This window comes from Cephus cinctus, unplaced genomic scaffold, assembly GCF_000341935.2.
Source record: "Cephus cinctus unplaced genomic scaffold, Ccin1 Ccin1_scaffold0007, whole genome shotgun sequence".
In the NCBI taxonomy this organism is placed as follows: Eukaryota; Metazoa; Arthropoda; class Insecta; order Hymenoptera; family Cephidae; genus Cephus; species Cephus cinctus.
In genome coordinates, this window is record NW_014332758.1 from 88,481 (window position 1) to 115,666 (window position 27,186).

General features: G+C 35.6%; 2 protein-coding genes across 6 annotated transcripts in view; both read left to right on the forward strand.

Annotated features, from left to right (window-relative positions):
- The first annotated feature begins 3,388 nt into the window (after positions 1 to 3,388).
- On the forward strand, positions 3,389 to 24,223 carry LOC107268017 (poly(A)-specific ribonuclease PARN). 2 transcript variants are annotated; one of them, XM_015740389.2, is made up of 12 exons: positions 3,389 to 3,524; positions 4,182 to 4,395; positions 4,725 to 5,000; positions 5,664 to 5,946; positions 6,098 to 6,219; positions 6,324 to 6,550; positions 6,630 to 6,699; positions 6,790 to 6,845; positions 6,950 to 7,036; positions 7,200 to 7,398; positions 18,564 to 18,652; positions 23,966 to 24,223. In XM_015740389.2, exons 1-12 carry the CDS (start codon positions 3,506 to 3,508, stop codon positions 24,061 to 24,063), a joined length of 1,740 nt encoding a protein of 579 aa, XP_015595875.2. In that variant the 5' UTR covers positions 3,389 to 3,505; the 3' UTR covers positions 24,064 to 24,223. The 2 variants fall into 2 exon arrangements, with proteins under 2 accessions (XP_015595875.2, XP_024939824.1); XM_025084056.1 differs by lacking the exon at positions 3,389 to 3,524 and adding an exon at positions 3,561 to 3,654.
- A 386-nt stretch (positions 24,224 to 24,609) lies between these two features.
- The window catches only part of LOC107268468 (protein cortex), a 122,107-nt gene continuing 119,530 nt past the window's right edge, over positions 24,610 to 27,186 (forward strand). For all 4 annotated transcript variants that reach the window (XM_015741397.2, XM_015741312.2, XM_025084153.1 and 1 more), the window contains exon 1: positions 24,610 to 25,679. In XM_015741397.2, coding sequence (XP_015596883.1) covers positions 25,491 to 25,679 — 189 coding nt within the window. In that variant the 5' untranslated portion in view covers positions 24,610 to 25,490. The remainder of the gene's footprint in view (positions 25,680 to 27,186) is intronic.

Below are 27,186 nucleotides of genomic sequence, written 5' to 3' on the forward strand. Positions count from 1 at the left end.
ATTAGTATATTTTAATATTATACCATTGCTTATCCATATTACTCACATATTTATCCACATTACTTGTACTTGTTGTTTCGATCGATAATGCGGCATGTAATCTCAAAACGTTTGGAAATTAAGTTTCTAAATATTATAATCGGCTTTTTGATTTAAAATAGATTTTATTTAATGTGAACGAGAGTGGAGTAAAAAAGAGAGGACTAGTTAGCAAGCTATATGATATTCTCTTTGCTCTAAAAGAATATATCAATCTATAACCAATTATTTATTTTGATTTTGTATTTGCCTGCAAATATTAATTATTAAAATTTGATGCATAGACCCCTCCCCCCCCCTTCCGGGTGATAAAGCCATAAAGAAAAGGAAGGACGGAAATTATAATTCAATTTCTTTATATAAGCCTGATCGTTCTAACGTTTTTAACCCTTATGTCAATACCTAGAATCTTTCGAGCTGTTTCATACCCTGAGTTGTCTAGTATGCAGACCTAGATTCGGTTTCCTGCCGACCTATATCATAAAGCGATAGTCACACAAAGGTTTTAGGTTATTCAAACAATAAAAAAAAATGGAATAGTAGTCACGAGATGAATACGCGAGGTAATTATCTATACAATTTCAATAATAGAATTGTTACAGTTCTTGATGCCATAAGTTCCGATTAAGTAGATATAAAATAATATTTTTACAGATTGAGTGTTTTCAAAAGAGCAGTTTATTTGCGAGAATTTTTCGTCGAAAAAACATTAATTACATCAATGATGTAAATATGAGATATGTAATATGAAAAAAATACATCAATGAATTGAATAAAATTTTTCATATTTTTCATATTTTTCATATTTTTCATATTTTTCATATTTGAATAAAATTTCGTCTCAGACATTTTCTTTGACAGTGAAGTAGAAAATTCGATGTTCTTACGAGATAAGCAAAGAGAATATTCCGATGAAGATTGTGATGGTAATATTGATGTATTTTATGTTTTATGTTATCGAGAACGAATAATTTAATTTTTTGCTTTCATAGTATTATATTGTTAATAAAAAGATGACGATCCAGTGGCAGATTCAGACGAAATTGACGCAGATCGAAGTCTGGATGAAACACAAAATAACGAGGAAGCGTAGACAGAGGTTGATACAAATAAATCATCTGTCTCTACTCAGGATCATTTTCGGTCTAAAAATGGGACAATATGAAGTAAAGTACCACCTACTCAACATCAAGCTCCATTCGGTAATATTGTTAGACATCGAAGTGGCCCACACAGATCTACATCAACACTATCGACATGTGATATATTCAAATGTGTTTTTACTTCGGAAATGGTTGACGTTATCGTCTGTCATACAAATAGAAAGGCCAGGAGTGTTTACCAAAAACACTATGAAGAAAACCCTAGTCTCTTGGAAAGATCTAATTGCAAGTGATTTTTATACGTTCCTTGGAGTTTTGATTACATCCGGAGCAAACAATTCAAATACGTTATGTGGAAATATACTTGCTATCCATTGTATCGAGCGATAATAGGAGTAAACACATTTTCGACATTCTCAGATTTTTACGCTTTGACGATGCAAACACGAGAACGTAGCGTTCACAAGACGACATAAACGAGATATGGACGATACTGAACTCCAATCTCATGAAAATGTATAGACCCACAGGAAACCTAACGATCGATAAACAATTATTCCCTTAGGAAGAAAACGATTTACGCAATACATTCCATCGAAGCCTGCTAAATACAGGATAAAAGTGTGATGGATCTACGACGCAGAAAATTATGACCTACTTGCTGGTAAAATTTACACCGAAAATCAGCATCGAAACGAGAAACCAGCCAAGAAGAACGAGTAGCAAAATGTTAAGCCGCTCCATTTAAGGGATCTGGGCGTAATATTGCCATGGACAAGTTCTTTGTAAGTTTACCTTTAACAGAGACTCTTTTATGCTGGAGTTTGACCATCGTTGGGACGATGAAACGAAATAAAAAATATATTCCTCGAGAAATTACGATGATAAAATCTCGAGAAATATTTACATCGTTGTTTGGTTATAATGAAAACATAACAATATGCTAATATGTGCTCCAAAGGGAAAAACAGTCTTATTGTTATCGTTAATGCACTATGATAATGTAACGTCGGAATCCAAGAACAAACCAGACATGATTCATTTTTAAAGTAAAAGTAAATCTGATGTTGATATTATGGACAAGTTGATTCGACGATATAGTATAAAAAGGCGGACGAACAGGTGGCCATTTGCTTTTTTCTTCAATATCGTCGACATTGCAGCTCTTGCAGCATATATTATTTATTAGGAAAATAGTTACATGCTAAATAAGAATACAAATCACCGTCGAATACTTTTTAGACAATTGGGAGAAGAACTGAATCTGCCGGTAATTCAGGCTCGATCCCTAAATCCACAGGTCACAAGGAATTTATCTACTAAATTAGTAATCAAAAGAGTCTTGAATACACTTATCATTATAGCTGACAGTAACTCTACTTCGGCATTAACTCCATCAACTTAACGCGATGCAAGTGGACAGAAAGTAGTCGTCGATTCTTGCCACATTTGTTATGCAGTTCCCCAAAAGAAGTTCCCCAAACTCGAAAATCATGCAAGAAACCTATATGTATGTGACGAACATTCAAAAACATTTACAGTATGTAAGAGTTGTCTGGTAGCATAATAACATTGATTAAAATAAGTTATCACTATTTATAAATATGTATATTAATATATTTATATTAAAATTATGGTTCAACGTATGTATTTATTTTTTGTTTTTTAAGCCTTTATTAGATAAAATATTCTTTTATTTTCATATCTCTAATGAAAAACATGTATGTATAGGTGCTCGGATACCCCGGCTTTTAAATAGATAACTAATCATGTTGATTTTCATTTTAAGTAACTTTTTATTCTACAAATAAAAAAAAAGACGTCAATCGTCTCAAAATCGCTCAAATTGTTAAAATGTGACAGGCAAAATGATTCGTTTTTTCTAAATTTTTTTCAATGCAATATTCAAAAAAGGGTTCTCGGGTATTAATATAAAGGCTAAATGCTCCATAGCGCTATAGGTGTATTGGAAAATGAGTCGAGAGTGCAGAGAGGACCATTATTTCTCAGTTTATTGAATGCAATTGATCGAGACACCATGACGCTTTCAGCACATGTTCAAACACACCTATAGAGTTTTTCGGCGTGGTTGATAATGTTACTACGAACAAGCCTTATGGATAATTTCTTTCTTTATAAAATATTTTACTCGGAATGTGTTGGAGCGCTGGTGTCACTGCGGCTGACACGAGAAGCCACAAACGCCAGTGCTGCCCATCAATAGCTGTGCCAGTCGGTATAAGTACGTTTAGAATAGACAAATCCCGTTAGTTTCCGTGTTGTACTTTAGTTCCAAGTTTTAAGCAAAAATCAGAAATGTCCGCTTTGCGCTAAGTGCGGATAAACAACATACAAGAAATATCATGGAAGTAACCCGTACGAGTGAGTAATCGGTCCAAATGGACGCCGATAGTACCCTTTTGTTAACACGCGATTGATCAAAGTCAATTGATCGGTTTTCTCAGCGAACTACGACGAAACAAGCCATCTTAACGTCATGGCCTATTTCTAGGTTAGAAACTGGGCCACATGTCAAAATAGATAGTGTCAACATGATTCGTTCTTCATGTAAATCATAATTGATGACATGAATAAGTCTCTCAAAGAAAATCTTTCGTCGTTGAGAAACTACGTAGACAGTTACCGAATCTAATACATTTTTGAATCTGTTTCATTCTTATTTACACTTTTTAGTAGGTCATCGTGCGTAAAAGGCTGCTCCGAATATTGTACTATCTATTCTGTTTTCACTGTCCCACTGTGTTGTTTACGCAATGTTATTTAATTGATAAAAAATCTCAACCATGTCATTGAATGCTTTATTAATATTCCATTAATCGTTATGTACAGCAATATCTCTACGTTTCACAACTTTTAATTCAATAATATTTATTTTTAATAATTTAATTTTGATGGTACTTTCTGAATATTTTCATATTAAAACACTGAACATATGTAAGCACGCAAGTAGACTTATGTGTGCGTTTTAGCATGCAGCTATATAACTATATAAAATTTGTAAATATTTCTATTTTATAGACTTCAAAGAAGTGCTGAAGGAACTGGATGATGTTCTGGAGAGAGCAGACTTCCTGGGAATTGATGGCGAATTTACTGGACTGAATTCAGGACCTGAAACTAATGCGTTTGACACACCTGCTCAATACTATTCAAAACTCCGATCTGGTTCGATGGAGTTTCTCCTTATTCAGTTTGGCCTTTCCATTTTTTCATATAATTCAGAAACCAATAGGTATGCGATTAAATTTTATATATGTATAGTTTGATTCATGAGTTTAATGTGTTTTTTGACAGTTTGCAAACAATGCAGTCCTTGGTAAATTACACACAATTTTCCATAAAATAACATAAATATATGCTAAAATAGAAAAATAAAATATGTTTAATGCAGAATCTTGCATATGAGTACTTTGTAATAAAAATTGGATGTAGGGACACATGTGTCTTGCTAAATTTCATTGTTTTTGTTCTGTCAAAAAAATACGAACTCATGGACCGGCTATATTTCTTACCAGACTAACTTGATGTATTGTTATACTAAAAACAAAATTGTTGTTTCAGTTACACTCAACAATCGTATAATTTTTATGTATTTCCACGACCGTTAAATCGTGCAGCTCCGGACTGTCGATTCATGTGTCAGGCATCTTGTATATCATTTTTAGCAAACCAAGGATTCGACTTCAATAAACTTTTCAAGCTAGGTATTCCTTATCTAACTAGTGACGAGGAAGAAAAATTGAGTAAACGAGTAGAAGAAAGGCAACGTGCTAGGGAAGAGGGTTTAGAGTTAATTCCAATCTCGGATGAGGACAAACCGCAAATAGAAGACATTTGGTAAGAAGATTTTATTATTATTGAGTTGTACTATTCTTAACCCCTTGCCTATCGGAGTTAAAATTGACTATGTGGGCATAAACTGCATAAAGAAAACTGAGAGACGGATTTTCTCTTTTATGATAGATATTATTAATGTCTTTGGCATCATAGAATTTGAATTTGGCATGCAAATTCAAAAATTGAAAATTGCGGATCCATGATCTGTTTTCAAAGTTCTGTCGTTCGGAAATAAAATAACACACTTGAAAACTTTTTCGAATGTTTAGCTTTTTATGTCACTATATTGGATGCTCCATTTAAAATTTTGAAGTTTCGTTGTCAAATTCCGATTCAGCGACATCAGAAACCTTATAGTAATATCTATCTTGTTTAAATTATATCATGTTTTCGTATTTGTTTACTTTTATGTTCACTATATTAGATGGGCCATGTTAATTTTTGAAATTTCGATTTTAAATTTGGATTCTGTGATTCTAAAAGCATTAATGTTTAAATTTATAAAAAGGTTCCTTAAACTTTCTTCAATGAAGGAATTGAGCAATTTGATTTCGATTATACAAAACTGTTTTCCGCTTTTTTTTTTGACGAATAAAGATCATTATATTTATATCTTATTTTGTTTTGAATAATTATTACAATCTCGTTGTGTTATATTATTAGTTCCAGAATAGATGAGTTTATTGATTCAGAAGCAGAAGAATTGACGATCGACAGATGCAACGCTTTTATTAGACGACTTGTTCATCAGGAAGCAAGGATGAGGTGGCCCAATAAAATCAGATTAGAAAGTAAGACAGAAGGTGGAGGCCAGTGTTTGGTTGTTCAAAAAATAGGAACAAAAGAGGAAGAAAAACAAAGAGAAGTAGAAAGACGAGAAAAGGAAAAGAGTGAAGTACAAGAAGCAGTTGGGCTTAGCGCATTATTAAGAAAAATCGCTGACTCGGTTAGTTAACATTTTTATTTTCTTATTACTCATTATTTTCTTATGAATTATAAACTTTATTTGCCTGATTTTACTGTCCGTAGTCACGAATCAGATATTAACTTACATTCTATCTCCCAGTCTTGAAACACATTGTACGTATGGGTTTCAGGGTAAATTATTAGTGGGGCATAACATGTTATTGGACCTCTGTCATATAGTTCATCAATTTTTCGCACCTCTACCCGAGAGCTATTCGGAATTTAAAGCTCTAATTCACTGCCTATTTCCAAGGTAATTTGAAGTATAATATTCTAGGAAGTAAAATATGTATATGTGTATATAGCCACTAGTTTCATTCGTATAATCACATGAAAATCTTTAATTTTTGTTTCTAGGATATTAGACACAAAAGTTATTTGTCAATCTCCGCAGTTTCGAGAGTCTGTGCTCTCATCTAATTTAAATATTCTTTTGGAGACAGTGAGCAAAGCCCCGTTTTCACTCCCGGAAGTGAATTCTGTGGAGAATCGGAGTTACTCTGTGTCGGCAATGAAGTCTCACGAAGCTGGTTATGATGCTTATATTACTGGATTGTGTTTTATATCACTTTGCAAATATCTTGGTGAGCGCAAGAAATGTTTTCATATAGAATATATCTAAATGAATTAAATAGATCTTTATTATAAAAAATGATTTTCAAGGTTCCTTACAGAAGCCTGAAGTATCGACGGTACTTACAGACTCCTCTTTACTAAATCCTTTCTTGAATAAGTAAGTTATACGCATTACTTTCTCGTACATTGCCTTACTTATGATTCATGTTCCACTTAATTCTAAAACGATATCCTGATTTTGTTTTAGACTCCTTATAACAAGACTTAAAGATGTTCCATATATAGACTTAACGGGGAAGGATCGTAAGTAATATATATCTTCATTGTAATTTAACGATTCTTTTTCTTTGATATTGAATTTACATTAATATTCATATTATTTAACCTTTGTATCACTTATTTTTCAGCAAATCCAAGCCGGGATCATGTCTTCCATATAACATTTCCGAAAAAATGGAGGTTTAGTGACGTATCTCAATTATTTAATCCATATGGTGAGCTTTCATTTTCATACAATGTCTCTTCAAATTGTAAATGACTACTCCATTGAACGCTCCTTTTGCACAATATTTCAAGCATTTTGTGTAAATCGATGTTCAATTCTTCTCGCGTTCTATCTAGATGGAATGTGGCAAGTCATGTTTCTATTGTTCTCAGGTGGCGTAAGCGTGTCCTGGTTGTCGGACACGACAGCCTACGTTGGGTTGAATCGGCGCGATCAAAGCGGCTCAGTGTTAAAACAACTAAGTAAGGTTGGAAATTTCAAAATACAAAAATATGCGGAACACCAAGCATCCTTGGATACGTCAAATCAATTAACCCACGGTGAGCGGAAACGGAAGCTGTCAGCATCGGAGTGAGTAAAATTCAAAGCATCAAGTAGATGGGAGCATATTAATACACAATAGTCATACCATAGTTAATTGTAACAACTAATATGATTATCTCGTTACTTTCTTGGGGACGATTGAAATTTAGTCAAAGCCAAACATTTCACCAATACCATAGTTATGTGAAAAATAACATAACATTAACTTGTGCACGATTCGCTGTATAACGTAAACATTGATAGCTAAATGGAATTGTAGTGCATACCATTGATATCTCCTGCCAGTATCGGAACTGTCTAATTTTAATTAAAGAAAAGATATTAAAAGGTGCATCGCGCTCCTCGAAGTTCGTTGGACTGCGATTGGTTGGTGTGCGAGACTACAAGAACGTTCCGATGTTGCATTACACTCAGCCGAACCTACAGCGGGATGTGCGGATTATGTGAAACGCAAATTGCTATCGGCTCCGGATAAATTGCAATATAATTTGTGGTCTATACGCGGTCGCGATCTGCCCGATGCACTCTAGGATTTCCTGTACACGAATAATCTACATAGAGCCGTATACTACGCCCTGAATTAATGTACGAGACGCGTCGTTACATATGTTTTTATGCAAAATACCTCCCGCTCGTGTCACGGGAATTCTGATCATCTACACTTTAAATCATGCTCTCTTAGGACGAACAGTGCATAAATTGTACGTGGACTTTGTCTTGTTTTTCGATTAAATTCTAGTGAGCTTTGAAGTAATGATAATAAAAATTTAATAAGCTTAACCTCTTATCAAAATACGGTAGGCTATCGTGGCTAAGAAAAGTAATAGACTGGAGGCTACCACGAGCATTAGTTGATTATTTCGAACTTCTTGATGTGTATTAGTTAGATTCTTTAATGTATAGGTGCACCCAATCGCCGTCATTACGATGCACGCAAGGCGGGCTTCCCATAGGGGGATAAAACCAACAGTGGGTATTAGAACTCGATTAGAATAATTATAATAATACAACACGCTTCGGATAACGTACCGTGCTATAGAACGCAACGCGTCTTTGCCGCTTTCCAGAACTTAAGATTCTGCGCCGGGAATGCAAATGCACAAGTCTGACTTATTCGATTCTCCACGCGCAGCGATAGCGGATAAAGATTATTAAAATGCGTAATTAGTCACGATAAATTCATGAGATTGTTAGGTGGATTTCTCGACGTCAAGCGCTCATTCGCATTAGGTAAAGTGGACGGAAGTGAAGCTTTCGTCTTTTTCTTATTCTCCATATGCGGATGTATATATCTCCGAATAGAAACATGCATTCAAAACTTTACTTTGCTACGTCGCGTTACCCTGAACCAACTCTAAAAAGAACTTAGAGAATTCAGGATGTATCTTACCGTCTTAACTAAGCCGTTAATACGATTACTGAATAACGACCAATTGTACTGATTTATTTGCGTAATTGGACAGCAACATTTAAGAATCGTAATTAGTAATTACGTTTCATTTATGTAATACATCCAAAGATGAATTTCATAAACTGTCTGAAATTTCTGCATATACTGGATTGTAGTGCAATTTAACTTCGGGGGTTATCACGCAAACGGCTCAATCAGAGTTGAACTTGACGATGCACAGATACAGTACATTCCTCAGTAGCAAGTTTCATTCGCAATCACCTCGAAGTGATACTTAATCCTTTTGCTCTCACGATTGATTCGACTTTTCCCAATTTCCGAGGCGCCCAAACGTCAAAGCGAAATATAATTCTATGCAAATAGGAGTGTTGTGCGCGCGCGGGTGTAGTGGGCACACTCGCGTCTCGGCATCCTGGCATCCTGGCACGGTGGAATGGTGGCATGCTGGCCGATGTTTATTCGTGTCTTTATTTGGAGTTTGGAATACGGGTCTTAGATGGACTATATGCATAGGAGACTATATGTATACGAGACCATGCTTCATCCTGAATCTGAACATCTGGTGGCTTTCAACCTTTTTCAAAGCAGCTATAGTGTGCCAGGTGCGAGGGTGGGAAAATGGCGACATTATCCCACACCGAATGACTCGCGTTGTGCAGTAAAATTCAGGCTGTCGGAATATTACAGTTGGTTGTGCGTGAACCTCCTTTAACGTGGCTGAGCGTTCAACACTATAACATTGCGATCTTTGCATTACGGGGTTCTCCACTTTTGTCGACACCCCCGCGAATGTGTTTCTGCAAAGTGTCGTGTGTATAGCCAGACAGAGCCACATGCACCGCCGGAATATATTACCTCGTGGCACCGATACATCACTGCGCAACGCCTTTACCTCGCGGTGCTTCTGTTAGCTCAATTCTTATTTCGAGTTTGGTCGTGGGTCTTACATTAAAAAAAAAAAAAAAAACATACTGGTTTCTATATCATTTTTTACACGTATTATTACAACTTAATAATTAGACAGCTGTAGAAATTTTTGAACCAGGAAATAATTTGGGTCGTTTTTCGTATAGTTGAAAATTACCAGCTTTTGACAGTCCTTCGCTGCGAATTCTAACTGCAGACGAATTTGGAGAATTATAAAAATACGTACTTCGCTATATTGTTACAGAGTTCAAGTATTCCTGAACAACATTCTTGATCATCAAGTATTTTTAACTGTCTACTATGCTGTGTACTATTCTGACTGAATATTTCGACTGTCGTTATTTCTACTTGAATTATTCTGACCGTCATTTTCGGTTTCCTCGTACTGTAAATCACCGTTCTGTGTCCAAATATCTTTGCCGTCTGAGTTGTTCGAACCATTGATCCCGATTTATAAACATAATATTTCAGATGGTAACTCTTTTGGACTTATATAAATTTTGTGACTGTTAAAATGTTTCCGTTAATTAATTATTTTCCGTATGTATACGTATTCTTGTACTACGTATGTATGTCGTCTTGATATTTAGGTATGCCAGATCATCGTGTTTCCCGATCGTTGGTCCCTATGCTTATATGTATATCCTTGACCATCTGTACCAATTTATAGGTATCATTCAATTGTTATTATTGTTACGTTAGTATTCATAATGATCCTAGCCATCGTAGCTTTTGCTTAAATATTTCGCTTTATTTTAATATAATTCAGATAATCGTTTTATATGTTCGCAATTTTTTAGTACGGCCGCATGGCAATGTACTCTGCAATTCGTATCGAAGAAAAAGAATGTATGCAATGTATTACTGTATCAGGATTGATGTAAAATTTGCAGACGTCAAATATTTTTGCTTGCAAAATGATGCATGTATAAATATTCAAAAAAAAATTTTTCATATTTGAATAAAATTTTTTGGATTAACTGATTAACCGACAGGGCTGAGCAAAACTTACACTTCGAATATATGTAGATTGAACAGTAATATATGCCGATATCCAGCATCTCCTATTCAAAAAAGTTTACGTTCACGAAATTAGCCTTTTCTTGCGACGTTGAACGCATGAAATGCGACTATATGATTCAAAAATCGCCGAGCGCAAGGTAAACCTGTTTGTTCTTATATTCCAACTGTTTGGAGTATATCGTTCTTTATCTTCAAATAGGCCAGATGATCTTTTCCAATGTCTCAGATATTCTACATCGTCGTTTCTGATGCCAAATTACTTCAAATCAACGTTTTCTCTGGTTATATACTCTTTTTGAAGATTATCAAAGTTTATCGCCAATACAGAGGGTCAAATAGGTACTCCTGACCATTGTCTCTAGCAAAGTATCTTTAATACTCAAAGACACGACGAGCACCGTAAAAGTCACAGATGTAATAAAAAAAAGTCTTTCTGTTTACGCGTTCGGCCTTGAGTTCCTTCTTGTCGAGGAAATATATTCCGTTCGAATGGTAAAGGTTTTATCCCGTCCGGATACAAAGTGGCCGAATGGCAGGGGTTGGAGTGAAAAAGTGCATTTTAGAACTTTTTGAAAAATTCGAGATCTAGTAGTTCCGGCAGGAAATTTATATTTCTGATCAGGGCACAAGAGAGAGCATCCTTCGGCATTAAAAAAACACACCCATTGAACCCTTGTAGGATCACTCGAGGGGGAGTTACATCGCCTTGAAGTGAAAACACTTGAATGGCCATAACTTCCGAACGCGCCGGCCAATCTGGTCCAGTTTCTGTGTGATATCATCTTTAATGATACTGCAGATTCTCACAAAATTATTGTTCTCGGAGATGATCCCGTGACGGAGATCTCGAGATTTCGCAAGCGCACCCGCAGCTTCCCCGCCATTTTTCATTAGGAAAGCGATGAAATAGAAGTTTCATTTTTATCCACGTTGTAGCTGAGATTTCAACGATTGAAACGCGCTTTCAAAGATCCAAATTCCATCCATTAACATCCATTCCGCGGTCGAGGTCTGTCTTTTTCAAAGCATCATTTTTCTGTGACTATTAATGACATAACATTTTTAAGATAATTATTTTTCCATTTACGAATAGGTCAATTACATTAATTACAAAATTTCGAATAATTATATTCTGTATTCGTTGAATTATATATCATTAAAAATACTTTACTTTTACGTGCGTATTACGGGAATAATTCCTTAAAATAAAAGTTAATCGTGAGAAGAAAATGTTGGAGTAAGGAAGATGTTTTCAGGGATAAAAAGAGATCGGAAGCGAGATCGCGAGAGGAGATCGGAAAACTTTTTTATTATACTTTATTCATAAAGTTTAGAGAACTAATTCTCCTGGATACGTTAGATTTTAAGAAAGTTTACAAAATTATGTAAAAATAAGCTTTTTTTTCAATTCTTGTTATACCACTGAATTTCATAGCCACGATACAGATCTAACATAATAATCTGTATGCAGGATAGGTTCTTAGTGATTTTCAGTTTTTTTTGTCTCAAGCGACATTCGTTATCTGTTGATGCCGTGCTGAGAAATAACTACGATTTGCGGGTATCCCAATATTTCACTCAAAAGAGTTAACAATATCGTCCATCAAGATGGACACATCCAAGTCTTGCCAACCCTAATGAAATTGAACATGTGCTTTTTTTTAAATTCAGCAATCTCGTTGTCACACACGAATGACGTTGTTGATCAGTCCAGTGTTCGAAGGAATAATCAGGAGCGCAATTATTCGTTGAGCATGACGTCTTCCCATCGAATCTAATTGTGCAATCTCCTGGCGTACACCCCGCGCTCAAGATAAGAAGGTCGTAACTCGTAGTAACTCGTTATTAGACTGGTAGAACAAGTTGAAATTGTGAATCATACACTCGTAGCTACTTTGTGGGTTTCGCTCGCTGACATTCGCTGGGTGAGATATGTAAAATGCTCTTTCGTTTCTCCTTTCTCGAGTCAGCGACAGCTGCGAGCGCCTCTATAACACGCACAAGCTTTTCGGCGAACGGTAGTTGTATTTATAATGAGAATCTCGCGCGCCGAGAAGAAGACCAAAGTACGACAGCGGCGCGCAAGGCACCAAAAAGTAACTATTATCACGCGACAGCTCGTAAGCCACAACCAGTTTTTACCCTAGTTCATTAGCCGTTCCTTGGTGGGATTTTTTGCGTAATTTGTTAAACATTAACGTTAGCGCATCACCCAGGCAATTTGGATGCCGCGATCCAAATTTCAAGACTCTCGTAAGAAGTCTCGTTGAAAGGTCTAAACCTCATCGCCGATATTTTCTTACCGTTGAATTCGTTCCGTTTGTCTCGTTGTACCCGTAACTATCTCTACGTCTGTAGACTTTATCGCGATCTTATGTGAATTCGTATATGGCGTCTTGTAGGACGTGCAGCCGTCGGTAAAGAAGAAAATAGAAATAAAAAAAAACGAGAAAAGGAGAAAAGCTCGACTAAGCCACCTAGCGATGTCGTGATGGCGAGCTCAAACGGATGATTGTATCGCGATTTGATTATACGCGAGCCTCCACACTTGTCGCTATCTTTTGACTACGAACTAATCAACACTGCTAACGCCATGCGGTTTATTACAGGGCTCAGTTATAGCAGGGAGATCATGCGCGGAATTCGTAATCAGTCCTTGTATTTTTACCTTATATATGCCCCAATGGCCGGATGCATTATAATTTTACTATCACTCGTTCATTTGTTTGAACTACAATACAGATAGAGTTATGATATGAATACCTGCTTACGGGGTACATAACGTGGGACGAGAGAGTAATAGGGTAATAGGGTAATGGATTTTTATGATTAGGTATTTTTTATTCAGCTAATTCACGTAGTCTTTCTGTATTTTCCGAAATTTTATACTTAAGCGTAAATAATTGATAGAATTTTTAGTTCGATCCTTTGCATGCAGGCTTGAAATTATCACGGGAATCCAACATCCCGGGCGACTGCAATTGGATTCACTGCTTAGCCGCAGGATAGGTAGACTCGTCGAACAAGATAACTAGAACACGATACCTGAGTTACGATCGGTTGAAATGCTTTTGAGCTTCAATTAAACTGACAAAGAGATGCTGCAATTATGCATCAGAAGATTTTTTCGCTCCTTGTTGAGACGGCATTGCTGTGTTTTAGAATGCATATAAAATGTTAGCCCCTGGCGTCGTTCATTTCCTACTGGCTGTTAAAGAACAGTTCAAACTTCATTTTAAGATCTAAAAAAATTCACATACCATTCTAAATATAATGAGTTTTAAAGAGGCAACTTTGTGTCCTGGTACTATTAAGTCATTACAATTAACTCGACTGTATAGTACGGAGGACTTTCTAGAAAAAATTAATCGCGTCTACTTCAAAGATAACTTCTTTAAATTGAAGTTCACCAATTGATATGTTATTTCTTTAACCTCTTAGGCACTATGCGCCACTATAGTGGCTTTCGCGGATGCCATACTGAATTGTATTATTAATTATTAGAATAAATTATAAAGTTAAAATGCGTGTATCATATCTTTAAGAGAAATTATAATTTAATCATCAAACACTTCATTCCAATGTACTCGTGTAAAGAACAGCATTATCCGTCACACATTGCAGTGCCGTATCATTTACACGTAATTCGCGTTGAACTCTGCCGTACAGAGAAACAGCCCCGCGCTAAATTCAGCCGTGCCTAAGAGGTTAAATGATCAAATAAAGTCACAACACAACGACCCTCCTAGAATGGGATACGTTAATACGACATCGTTATCTAGGAACCAAGAACGGCTTTGACGTACTGTTGAAACCAGGGAGGCCATAATAAACGTAACATAACATAACGCATGGGATTAGTATTCCGTAAATGTCAAGAGCTAATTTACATGACTATCTTTTAAAAGTTTCGTCGATTTCCCGAGTGCATGGGTGTATCCCTATGCTAAACTTAATCCTAGTTACACAGTAACTTCTTGATGCATTATTTAAATGATCCTCAAATCGAACTAGATATTCCTTTGCATAAGAACGCGACTGAATTCGCAGCTGAATTGAATATCCACGACCGGACGAGCTATGTCGTCACGAAAACGTGGTGACCGTAAGGCTACATTAAATGCGCTAGAAATAAAGGCGAGCACTAATAGCATAAATAAAGGCTGGGTATCTACTGGTAGCTACCGTACGCGGAGTACGCATGCGACTGCGCATGCTGAAGATGATAATATTATTAATAATAACGCTAATGCGTGCAGCTTTACGACGCAAGACGAACGAGAGCGGTGCGCAGCGACGTACGGGAGCCAGAGATTTCCATGTATAATGCGGATACGAGTGAGTGCCTCCTTCTGCAGTACACAGCTGCTGCATCCAGGCTACGCCCTCGGTATTATCCGTAATGAGTTCTACACGCTTCGCGTTTTTTCACTCAAACGGCTTTGCTGTTTTGCATGAAACAAGGTAAAGACTGAAGGGACCACTCGATCCTTCGCTCATGCGGCTGTGCGTCTATATGCGATAGCACATCAAAAGCACCACCTTCTTTGCACTGCCATAAGCTGTACCGTGTTGGCTTTGTCTGTAGAAAAATTTTTGGATGCAAAATTCGTTGGAGAAAACACTTTGGTCGTATACATATACTAAATATAGGAATATGTGAGAGCACTATACATATAATGGGAAAGCTCTAGTGTAATGTACAGTGTCTACACTCAGTTTTCTATTTATTCATATCGTTTCGTGTTAATCAGATAATTTTGTATTACGAATGAACTAATTTGGAAACTTGGGCTGCCAGCAAATAGTATTTATGTATTTATCATATATAATCATGTGTATGAAATTTGCTTTGTTTAATAGATCAAAGATTCGTTGTGTTTGAAATATCTTTTATGATTAACGAACCAGTTTGCTTTTTTATGCTGATACGAATTATAGAGCATTTTTTGCCTATTATTTAAAAATTAATATCGAGCATTGCTCGTTTTGAACTTATTTCTTTATAATTTCGAATTCAAATACGAATAAAGGTAAAAAGGATAGGTTTGTAGAAACAATATTACTTTAAGGATGAACGATAATATATATTTTGTTATAACACTTTCATTGCATTTTTATACAGTATTTTCTTATTTATACGGGATTATCGATAAATTCGATTAGCGCAATTATCCTTGATCATATGAATAGAGTAACGGGGTTAGTATGTTATGTAGGTCGACGAGTTCAATGTGCTTTTTTCGACAGTCCTCAGCCAATGCAATCCTTAACGAATCGCATGTAGCTTTTTATAAAATTACGTAAGTATATGCTAAAATGGACTAATCAAATATATTTCAGTGCAAAACACACTTCATAACAAAACTGCAATGCAGAACCACGCGTGGTTTCTATTTTATTGTATGCGATTTGTAAAAAAAAAAAACACATGCAACTCGTAGATCAACTGTGTATTCAAGTGCTTTATCCATCCCTTTCGTGTAAGCTTTAACTATTTGGAGTTGAACTTGACTGACAAAAATTGTTGCTTTATTTTTGTATAAAGAACAAGATCAGTTCCTTTATATATAAAAAGTGTCGTGACGGATCCGGTATCTTTGTAACGCAAATTTTTCTATAAAGTCGTCTTGGAATTCTGATCAAGGTGGACATGATGCCAACGTGTCTCTTCGACTCGACGACATCTGCTACTAGCTTAATGGGGAATAATCGAGAAAAAAATCGATGATGTATATGGAAGACAATAAGAAGGATTAGCAGTTACAGTTACCGGCCACACGAGTTAAGGAGTTACGAGTTACAAGCATAGTAATTGGTTGGCACGTGGGCGCCTCATTAATACTCGTGGCATGCTATGCTACCCGCGAGCTGACCCATGTGTCTTCTGTGTGCCCACACCGTCGAGGCCTCCTTGTCATGATTTAATGGAAAATCTCATCGCACATGACGATAGATATTGAAGAATTTTATCCACTCGCCGATTCTTCGAGAATCGACAGGCCCCTACACCCATTTCTGTAAGGACAATTGCAACACGAAGCAGTCAGTGCGATAGCCAAAGCGAAACAGGGAGATCGGGCCCTCTGGCACTCGGCGACAGATTTATGGTACCGCTATGGCCGGCCAGAAGAGTGACGAGAAATTAATGTTGGCACTGCAATGCTCCTGGCTACCCGCTGCTACGAGGATGTTTTCTCAAGGCACCCTCGGCGTTCCGTCTCTTAGCCCTATTCGTTTCATGTCGGCCTGTTCCGCCATCGTTCGCAAAAATTTTCTAATTTACTGTCTACTCGTGATAGGAAGCAGCCTCTCATAACGTATCCTGAAGGAGAAAAAATGTTATTCGCCTGTGTCTGGTATCGGAGGATGCCTCCATCAAATGATGCTTTCTGACATTTCTTTCTGAATATTTCTTAGGGGGATACGAGAAACAATTGAGTAATCTGATGCACTGTATTATCTGGGTTGTATTTCAGGCGTCACGTTGCTGCTCTTGTGTTGTTTTACTCTATTAATCTCTTTGCCGAAGTTTCGAAGATGGCAGCGGATGCTGTTACTGTTAACTCGTGGGGCTAATAGCCTCGACCCGTCGTGTCTCGTATTTTTCAAGAAAGCAGAAATTGAATTTTCCACTGATGTGCGCACACGCTTGTACCGATCCGTCATATGAGTCTGAAATACATGCGCGAGTGCGCTAGTAGTCTGTTATATTTTGCATATTCATAAGCAGAGCGCCCAGGTCGAAGCAACATCTATGTAGGAACCGTCAACCCATGGCCTGAATAAATCACATTGCCCGCGGACGGCATAATTTCGAAGTTAATAATTTGAGAAACAAGCACGCTAAACTCTACGAGAACTTCACGAACAAGACCCCGGGCATGTGGCCGCTAATGGCGTCGCATTAATAGTCCTGAATTGAGAAAGGAAAAACTTGGAACTGTCGCAGGCACTCGACGCAACTGCACGACGTTCCCGACTTGTATGACTTATTTTTGTTCTCCTATACCGGTAAAGATATTGTATGTTTCTGGAGGAAACAATGGCGGATTATTTAGAATATTTTATCAATTCTAAAGAGGATCGCTTCATCTTATTAAGTATCTTAGTGATTTACTCAAGCAGTAATTAAAAGTTTTCGATACTTCTACGTTCTTAACCAATCGGATATTTGATTGCATTCAAGCACATACTGCTTAGTAATTCTATTTCTACAAATTCTGTTAATTCTTAGCAATGTGCTGTTTTTGAAATATTAACCATTTTTTTTACGTGTTTGAATATCAGATGCATGTTATATAACATAAAAACTATGTAAATGTAGTTGGAACCCTTAGTCGAAATTCCGTTATGAAAATTGCGAGGGCCCACTGAGGTCCTACTTACGCCTAGACTGACCCAGTGGTGACCTAGAGGGACCTGGACTTGCAAAGAAATTTTCTATTGGGAATGCCGAGTAGAACAAGAAGTTATTACTGTGCGATTAATATGAACGATTAAAAAGTAAAGCTCAGCTTCATGTATCATGAAATTTTACAAGATTTAAAGGAATATGTTTATTTCTATAAAAAAAAAAATCACTTCATCCATCAAGTTTCCATTACTTATATACCTTTGTCATCTATATCATATTATCAACCATTTTTAATTACGTCTGTGAGAGACGTTCCTATCGATACAGACTAGTGCCTGATTTTGTTATGGCAGTGCGACGTAAAAATATTAAATTTTGCTGTACTTGAAACGTATGCATAAATTTAACTGATTGCCTTTTTTTTAAAAAAAAAAAGAATGTAAGAAATTTGCACGTTATTATTCTGTGTTTCAGGAAGGCGCCGTCGTCAAAAGAAGAACCAAAAGCATCGTCAGTGAATATCCCCGAGACGTCCGAAGACGACGGATGGGAGATGGCCTCAGGTAATACGCTCAAATTATCCTCCAATTCAGTTTATCAGGCATGGGGTGCAACAGGCACGTATCAAGAGCGCGCGAAATCCTCAAGATCATCCGAGAATAAGGATGTAGTCCAATTGGACAAGTTGAGCGACACGTTACGATCAGAGAGCGGGAAGTTCGAACAGTCCAAAGTCGTGCATAAGATTCGACTGAAAAACACTTTGAGTCTACCGACGGATTTGCGAAATGGTCGAGCTTCGAAGAGAGAGACCCCAAAGTACACAATACTGCGCCGTAGTCCTGATCAATTGGAAAGTAGAAACATCGAAGATTCTCGACCTCTAAGGCCACTTCTTAAGGGAACACCAGACGATTTGAGGAAGATGCAAACAACGGAGAAAATTGGTGACGCCGAAAATTACACCTCTATCTCCACTGAGATTGACACAACCGATTCGGAATCGCGACTGAAACACGAGAAACTGTTCGAAATGAAGAAGGAGAGTCTCACGAGAGCAAAGTCCAATCCGATCAGTGGCGAGAAGCCGAAGACAGTTAACTCGAGGCTGAAGAGCCTGGATGCTGCTGCGCTTTTCCAGAAAAAGATGGTCAAGACGCCGGTCAGTACACCCCCGATGAGTCCCAAGGCGAAACGCTCGCCGAAGAAACAGGCCAAGAACAAGTTGACGGATCTCGGCAGCAACGCTGCGTGTCTCAACATTCTCGAGAAGTCTGAGCGAAGTGAGAAGGGTGAGAAGAGCGAAAAGACCGCAGCGGCAAACGAGAAACTCGTAACGATGTTGGAGAAGCAAGTGACGAATGGAGAGAGACAGAAAAATGCGGAAAAAACAACGACAAAGGACGAACAAGCATTGAAAAAGAAAAGCAACGTTGACGACAAGATCGAGCTGAAGAGGCCGACAATGAAATTGCTGCGAAGTGCCCGGAAGCGCCCGGAAAATGTCCTCATCACTGGAAGTCTTTTATTTAGAATTGCCCAAATTGCTGGTATTCTGCTTCTGCTATACGTATTTATTGTCTTTTGAGAGCGAACGAAGACTGCGTATGGAGATTATGGATACGAAGATCGCTTTTGATCATCGGGCAGCTACGTATTATGAAATTTTTCATTGGCTGAATTGCTAGATAGTGCGTGGAAACGAACGCCTGCCTCAGGGAGGAAGGACATTACTATGAACTTTGCGATACGTCGTCCTTTTCCTTTCGGTGCGGTTACGAAGCTCAAAGTAATTGGAACAAAATTTTTAGAAACTTTTTAAATTTTTTACAAATTTTTTTTCATACCGCGAGCCTTTTGAACAACTTTATGTCTCATTAAATCCTTCTTATCATGTTTAAACTAGGACTGATTGCAACTTGATTTCTATACATATGTTAAGTTTGATCGATGTAGATTGACTTAGTTCGATAATTTAGGTTTTTCCGCTGAAATTCTTGGTCTTTCATTACAAGCAATTTACTCGCTTTTTACTTTTGTTATCATGCGCGGCTTGTGCTCGATAGACGTGGCCGTTTAAGTTAATTTGACAGCTCCATGAAGCTTGCGTAATCGAACACTAGCTCAGTAATTTACAGGTTGTTTCATAACAACTAAATCATTGAGAGTCGATAATTTGCCTGCTGTTATTAATCGAAATACGATATGTTTCGCGAATAACACACCAAGGCATTCCCTTCGTTTTCGAGGGATTAATTATAAATCTATCCTTCTCTGTGCTTTAACCATTAGACAACAATCAGTAGATACAATATCGTTACAAAATTTAATCAGACCTTCTCAGCGAAGCATTTTTTTACTTGATCAGACACAGCGGGCTGTGCACCAATACTGTACCTATAGAAAGATATCTTTACTAATTGGCAACGATATAAGAAAAATAATCTTTCTTTCGAGTGTCTCAGTCGAATGTGCAAGTATTCCTGCTAGACTTCATTCTGTCTGGAACGATAAATAATTGACATTACTCGTAGCCACTATCTAATATCATTTTTATCTCGCATATTCATTTCTTATTACATAGAACGTGAGTCTTGTGAATCGGGAACTGATATTGAATGACGATTACACGTATGTAACAATCTCCTGTCGCGTTGTTATAGACAAAAGGTTTCATTTCTCTCCTATTAGTAACTGTCAAGAACTCGGGCTACTAATTTTGAATGACAGATTAACAATGATCTCAGAATACCGTCGGACATTCGCTCGAAAAACATAAAGGCTGTGCAACGATTGCGCAGTGTCTTGGAGATACTCGAAATATACATATATTCTTATCAATATGTACAAGAGCAGTAATGGAAATAATGCCTGCAGCGACTGCAGTGATAATCATGGGTGCTTTTCAATTGCACGACCTGTGTCGACGTATGTCGAAAAACGCAAGCACAAATTTCTAAGGAAAACTGGAACAGTGGCTATAGTAAAAATGGCTAAAGATCCTCATGCTGCTACGCGTTTGTTGGCTTGTGTCGAGATTGGAACAACACAGTGCGGACTATTGTCCACATTTGTCCAGTGATATTTCAATTGGAAAGCACTCGATAATTCGAGGAGGCTTAAGCACGTGCAAGAAAGCGAACATATTTATTTCGTTCTCTTTGACACGCGTCTGTATAACATTTTATAGAAAATTATTTTTTTTACATGGAAAGGCGTAGATCTTAAATTAGCAGTATTATCACGTAGCGGATTGAAATAATGCGATCTGAATGCTGTAATTATTTTTTTGGAATTCCGGAAAAATTCCTAGTTAAAAAATATATATGAATCACATATGATCAGTATAAGATTTCGAATTTATATTGACTTTATACTGATTGCATGTGAATCGTATATAAGAATAATCATTGATGAAGGTAGGGTATCAGTCACACGTAAAATGAAAAATAAGAATAACAAATATAAAATTCATAATAAGGAATGGTAACAATTATACCCCGACGTGATACTTTCATCAAAATAAATTATTTATTTATTCATTAAGAACGATTTATTTTATTCTTATTTTTATTTGCCGTGGGACAAACATTATATACATCTTCTTCAATGATTATTCTTATATACTATTCGCATATAATCGGTATGAAACTATTTGTACTGATTGTATTAGATTTATATTTTCTTTTTTGTTGGGCCAATTGCGATATGTTTTTGGTAATGCTACAACGGCATTATTTTCTTAACGGTCTCGTCTTACCCCATCTTCCCTGATACAAATTTGAAAACGGATTTTGTAATTCTTGAAAGACCTTCAGATCGCTCTATTCGCGTGGAACTTGTGTACTTATTATTAGTATTAGAAATTGTCAAAGGGGGAAATTGTGATTACGGCCGAAGGCGATTCATAATTTTTATTTTATTTGCTATCTTTTTTTTGAATTTTGAAGTTTGGATATACCTTACTGATGTCCCCGTGAAGAGTTTTTCTCATTTACTATTCCGCTTAAGGTTGTTAATTGTGCCTGTGTAGGTTTTTAATATTTTTTACACGTAGAAAATGTTTAGAATAAGTTATACAAAAAAAAAACGAGACCCTTCTTTTGAAACTCATAGGCTCATATATGCGTTAATGCTGCACAAATATTATAGTTAAAAAATTGTTTCCTTAACAAACTATTGATGAATTGCATAATCATTAGGAAATTTCATTACGTCGATATCCATTTTGTTGGTAGAACTGTGTTTTTGGTATCGGTTGATTGACTTGTTTTAGTACTCTTAGGGTTTTATCCATTTTAGCATCGATTTTAGGAAATTAGTAGAACGTATGATAACAAACTAATTCAGATCTTTTAAGCCTACGATTTTTAAAACCCGAACAAAGAAACACTGTTTCATACAATTGCTTTGTTCAAGTCATTTTTTACTAATATTTTCCTTTATACTGGAGAAGTACGTTGGTCGGATAATATACATATATACGTAAATGTATGTATGTACTTAGATCGGTATATATGTAGCTTGCCAGATCTTTAGACTTCGCAAAATCACAGTACAACAGATTCATTTGACTTCAATGATTTTAACGATTAGCAAAAATATACAGATTTGTAGAAATATGCATGCTCGAATCGTAGAATGTTTCTGCTGAATATCTACTTTAATTGAATTATTTGGAAAATTATATTTTTCATGTTTAACTTATCTCGTATATGCATATGACAATGTATGCACAATTCAATTCTTAGCAAATCGTACGTGGTTTTCTATACAAAAACATAAATGTATGCTAAAGTAGAAAAGGAAAATATCTTTTGTTCAAAATAATGCATATACACACTTTGTAACAAACATTTTAGACAATGACACGTATGCCTCACTAGAGATTTCATTGTTTTTGATTTGTTAAAAAAGAACACATCGAACTCGTGGATCGACTATACATGAACATATCGAGTAGACATAAAACACCAAAAATCGTACTTACGGCAGGAACAGTAAAAAAAATGAAAATATTGGAATAAGTACTTGGTGTTGCTGTATTCCTATCCACATGGTACTCGGTGCGTTGCGAATGATATTAACGTTAAGATTGTGATAAATAGATCTGTTGAAACTATATGTTACGGTAAATGCAGTTGAAGAAACAAGAATTGCTATACTATTGTAGTTTTATAAACGAATTTATATAGGCGCAGGGATGATGAAGAATTGGTAACGGTGATGGTTGTGTAACACACGGAATAATGATTAATATATTTATTTCTTATTTTTCTTAAACAGATGTAGAAGGATAATATCAACGAACACCCATCCTTATCCAAACCTTCGGAAAAAATTTCGACACTAATTTTTATAATTTCTGACGGAATTGATTGCATGACTCCTGATTTAATGTTTTATTATTGAGGACTATTCACCTCAGGACATCCAGTTTATTCAGTCAACAGTTGATCTCTACCTAGGCAAGATTTTAAATTAAAATATGATATGTGGTGATTATCCGTATGTAATTTGCTATAACAGAATCAATGTCTTCTCGTATGAACGAATATTATGGTATAATTATAAAAGTTAAATATTTCATTATCGAAGTATAATATGCAGTTGGTTGAAAAAAATGTTTTTTGAACGTATGGATTTTAATTTCAGAAATTAAGATATTTGTTTCACGTTAAAATCTTTCACTTTTTGAAAAACAGATAATAGATATATTACCTTGTATTCTATATTTCTGTTTAAAATTTTTTAAGTAAGCTAAATCTAACTAATAAATAAGATTGTGGTCAGGATAGATCAGGCAAAGTTACTCGACTAATAAATTTGAAGGGTTATGACGTTGCGCATAAACCAATCTTTCATTATCTGCGCAGGAAAGCGACGGCGTAAGCGGAGAGGTCCTATCGTGACTGGAAAAGCGCTGGATGCAGAGCGGACGAAGAACTTTGCCGAAAATACTACTTGGGAATAACAGAACCACGATCCAGCAGTATGCGGAAGATGACAAAGCACAGATCAATGGATTTTTATTGCTAGAAAATAAATCATTTTATTATACCTAATGTTTTCCTAAAATAGAATCACAATTTATCAAGAAGATCATCATATTTTGAATAAATCAAAATACATTACAATTAATATCAGTTAAACACAATTTACCTCGATGAAATGAAAGCGTCAGCAAATTAAATAATTGTCCGTAAGATATATGGAGATTTTATTTTCAGTATTATAAATATAGAAGTAATCTACTAAAATGTTTAAAAGTAAAAATATCTCAGATCTTTAATTTTCTCTCACCACATTAAAATAATGTTTTTCAAAATTATTCTTTAACTGATACTAAATTTGAGTGATAAAATATATTAATTCTCTTATAGCTATGTATGTAAACAATAATAATTCTCAGCACCAAATAATATTTTTGCATTGATTGTTAAAACATTGTATTAACAAAATGTGGTCTTTAGGGCCGTACATGCCAGTAACTAGTGTAACGACAGCTGATGCTACTGTTCAAGGGCTAAATAAAAATATCATTTTTTTTTGACGACATAAGCACCAACTCTTAATATACAAATTAAAAGAAATGATTTTATCTTCGATTAAAGATTTCATTCACTCATTATGGAAATAAATGTACGAATGATTTTGAATGATATAGTTAATAACATCAATCATACCCAATCAATCGTAATTTTCTTTAATGCCTCATTTACGAAATGCAGTATTCATAATCGTTACTCAGCGGAATTTAATGAGAAAAAGATTCTCATTTGTAATGAGAAAAAGATTTTTCAATGACCATAAATATTCATGTTCGTCGGAGATTATTATCTTTGAATTTCCTGCTGAATGCGTAAATAGCAGCCGCTCTAAACTATAATAATATCTCAATATAATGACCTTAAAAAACATTAATATTTCATGTACAGACTCCTAACATTATTAGGTTATTTGTTAACTGCATAACATTGATAACGATAACAAGTATACACGAAGAAAATAAGCATCTGTCATACAGATAATAACGATTTAAAATTGTTAAAGCGTTTTGCCAGATTTACCCTGTTATATACAAAAGCGTCTTTATTATTGTTTGAAATGTTGAATTTATTAGACACGTTATTTGTCCTTGAATACACTTTACGTCCATATTATTCCAAGTATAATATACAAAAGCGCCAAGTCGCTGTATCCCTTATTTACACGGTGATCAATTTGTCATCAATAACAAAATTCAATCAGTCTACACATAACAGGCAAAGTCTTATGACTAAATTAAATTTCATTCGTGTGTTAGCTATCTCATTCTATATTCTGTACTGTTCTAACATTCATCATTTAAACCGGGTTACACATGCGTGTTCGACTAAACTAATTTTATCTGTGCATTGAATGCTTATCGGAGCTCCTGGTGTATCTAGATCAGCCACAATCGTGCGATATTCACCAAGCAAGATGTACCGAGCAGCCCTCGATTGGCAAGAGAATGAACACAGGATTGGGAGTGTGTACAATACCCCATTGCGCGGTAGCCTCGTGAAGTCTTCAAAACGTCGTTTACTGGATAAACTGTTCAAAGCGGTGAGTACCTAGACCGAGGAGAATTCATTTCACTAATTTAAAATTATATTGACGATTAAATGACTTTTAATTTTTCGAATCATCTGTTCATAGCTAGATTTTTACAATACATACAACGGCGGTATTACATGTATTTAAAAGTCTGTTGAGTACCCTGGTATATTATGTATTGAAATTTAATAGAGAACCTAAAAAGATCAATTAATTTGTCTTCCTATGTTAATCAGACCAGTTATACTTGTCGTAACATTCGGGAAATCGAATCCTTCGTTGATTTAAATTGTTCGTAATGAAAAAAATAAATTACACAGTATTTATATTTTTTTTAAAGGACATTTGTCGTATAATACTATACAATTATTGCAAGATGTCAAAATCTATGTAATCAAATTGATTAATATACTTCATAGAGGATAGTTGCAGTTTTCCTAGGATAATGCATTATGCTTTCTACAGCATCCTTTATGAAATCATATCCCGATTTCACCAAATGCTCTGTGCAAGCGAAGTTCTATTACCAATTGTAGTTCTGTTTCACTCATAGCCATGCAGATAAAGGATATAAAAGTGTGTGTACCATCGACAATGAATTTCGGATATGTACAATATGAGCTAAATAGTCTACATTAAAAATATGTCCATTTTTATTTTATAAATACTCGATCAAAAACGTGTAATGTGTGGTAAGGTAACGAGAGAAACAGAGATAAATTATGAAAATTATAATTCAAAGTATGGAACGTCAAAGGATTTTTATAATATCTTACAAGTTAATTTAACGATTTACATTGTTTATTTATGATATTACTGTGAATTATATTATTTCAATTTTTGAACAGATACATTTTCAAATGTCAAAGTCCAATGTCCACTTATGCTTAAATCTATTTGTATTATTACATATGTGTACTTCGTTCAAAAGTCAATGGTATTCATTTTTCAAAAATCATGTTTGACTTTAATAAGTCTGATGTGGGAAAACAAAACTTCTTTACTGAATTTAAAGAATTGTGTCGTTTCCTGAAGTATAAACGACTCGTATATGTAATTGCGTTTTTAGTTTAGTTTAATTAATTTTCGCTTCCACTGGATATTTAATTTTGACATATGTAGCCGACTATGCATGTATGTAATTAGGTCAATATCCAAATGGTTGTATGGAATAATGACTATTTGTAATCGGTGATTTTAGTGAATTTAGCTCACGCTCTATTGATTATATTATTTCAATCACATTTTCTTCAATGGTTGCATATTTTTATGCAAATGAATATTTATACAATGCAAAGTGGGTTTGTGCCATTTTTAAATATCGCTGCAGTCTTATTTGAATTTAAACATTCTAATTGTCAATGAAGTCTCGTGATATCATCGTTGAAAATAATTGTCGCTAGGATCAATTTATTTTACCTATTTTTAATTAAAAAAAATTTACTAATCTTAGAAGGAAACTAATGTATTGATCATTATACATATTGGTACCATTATTGGAACCTGTTTTATTCGA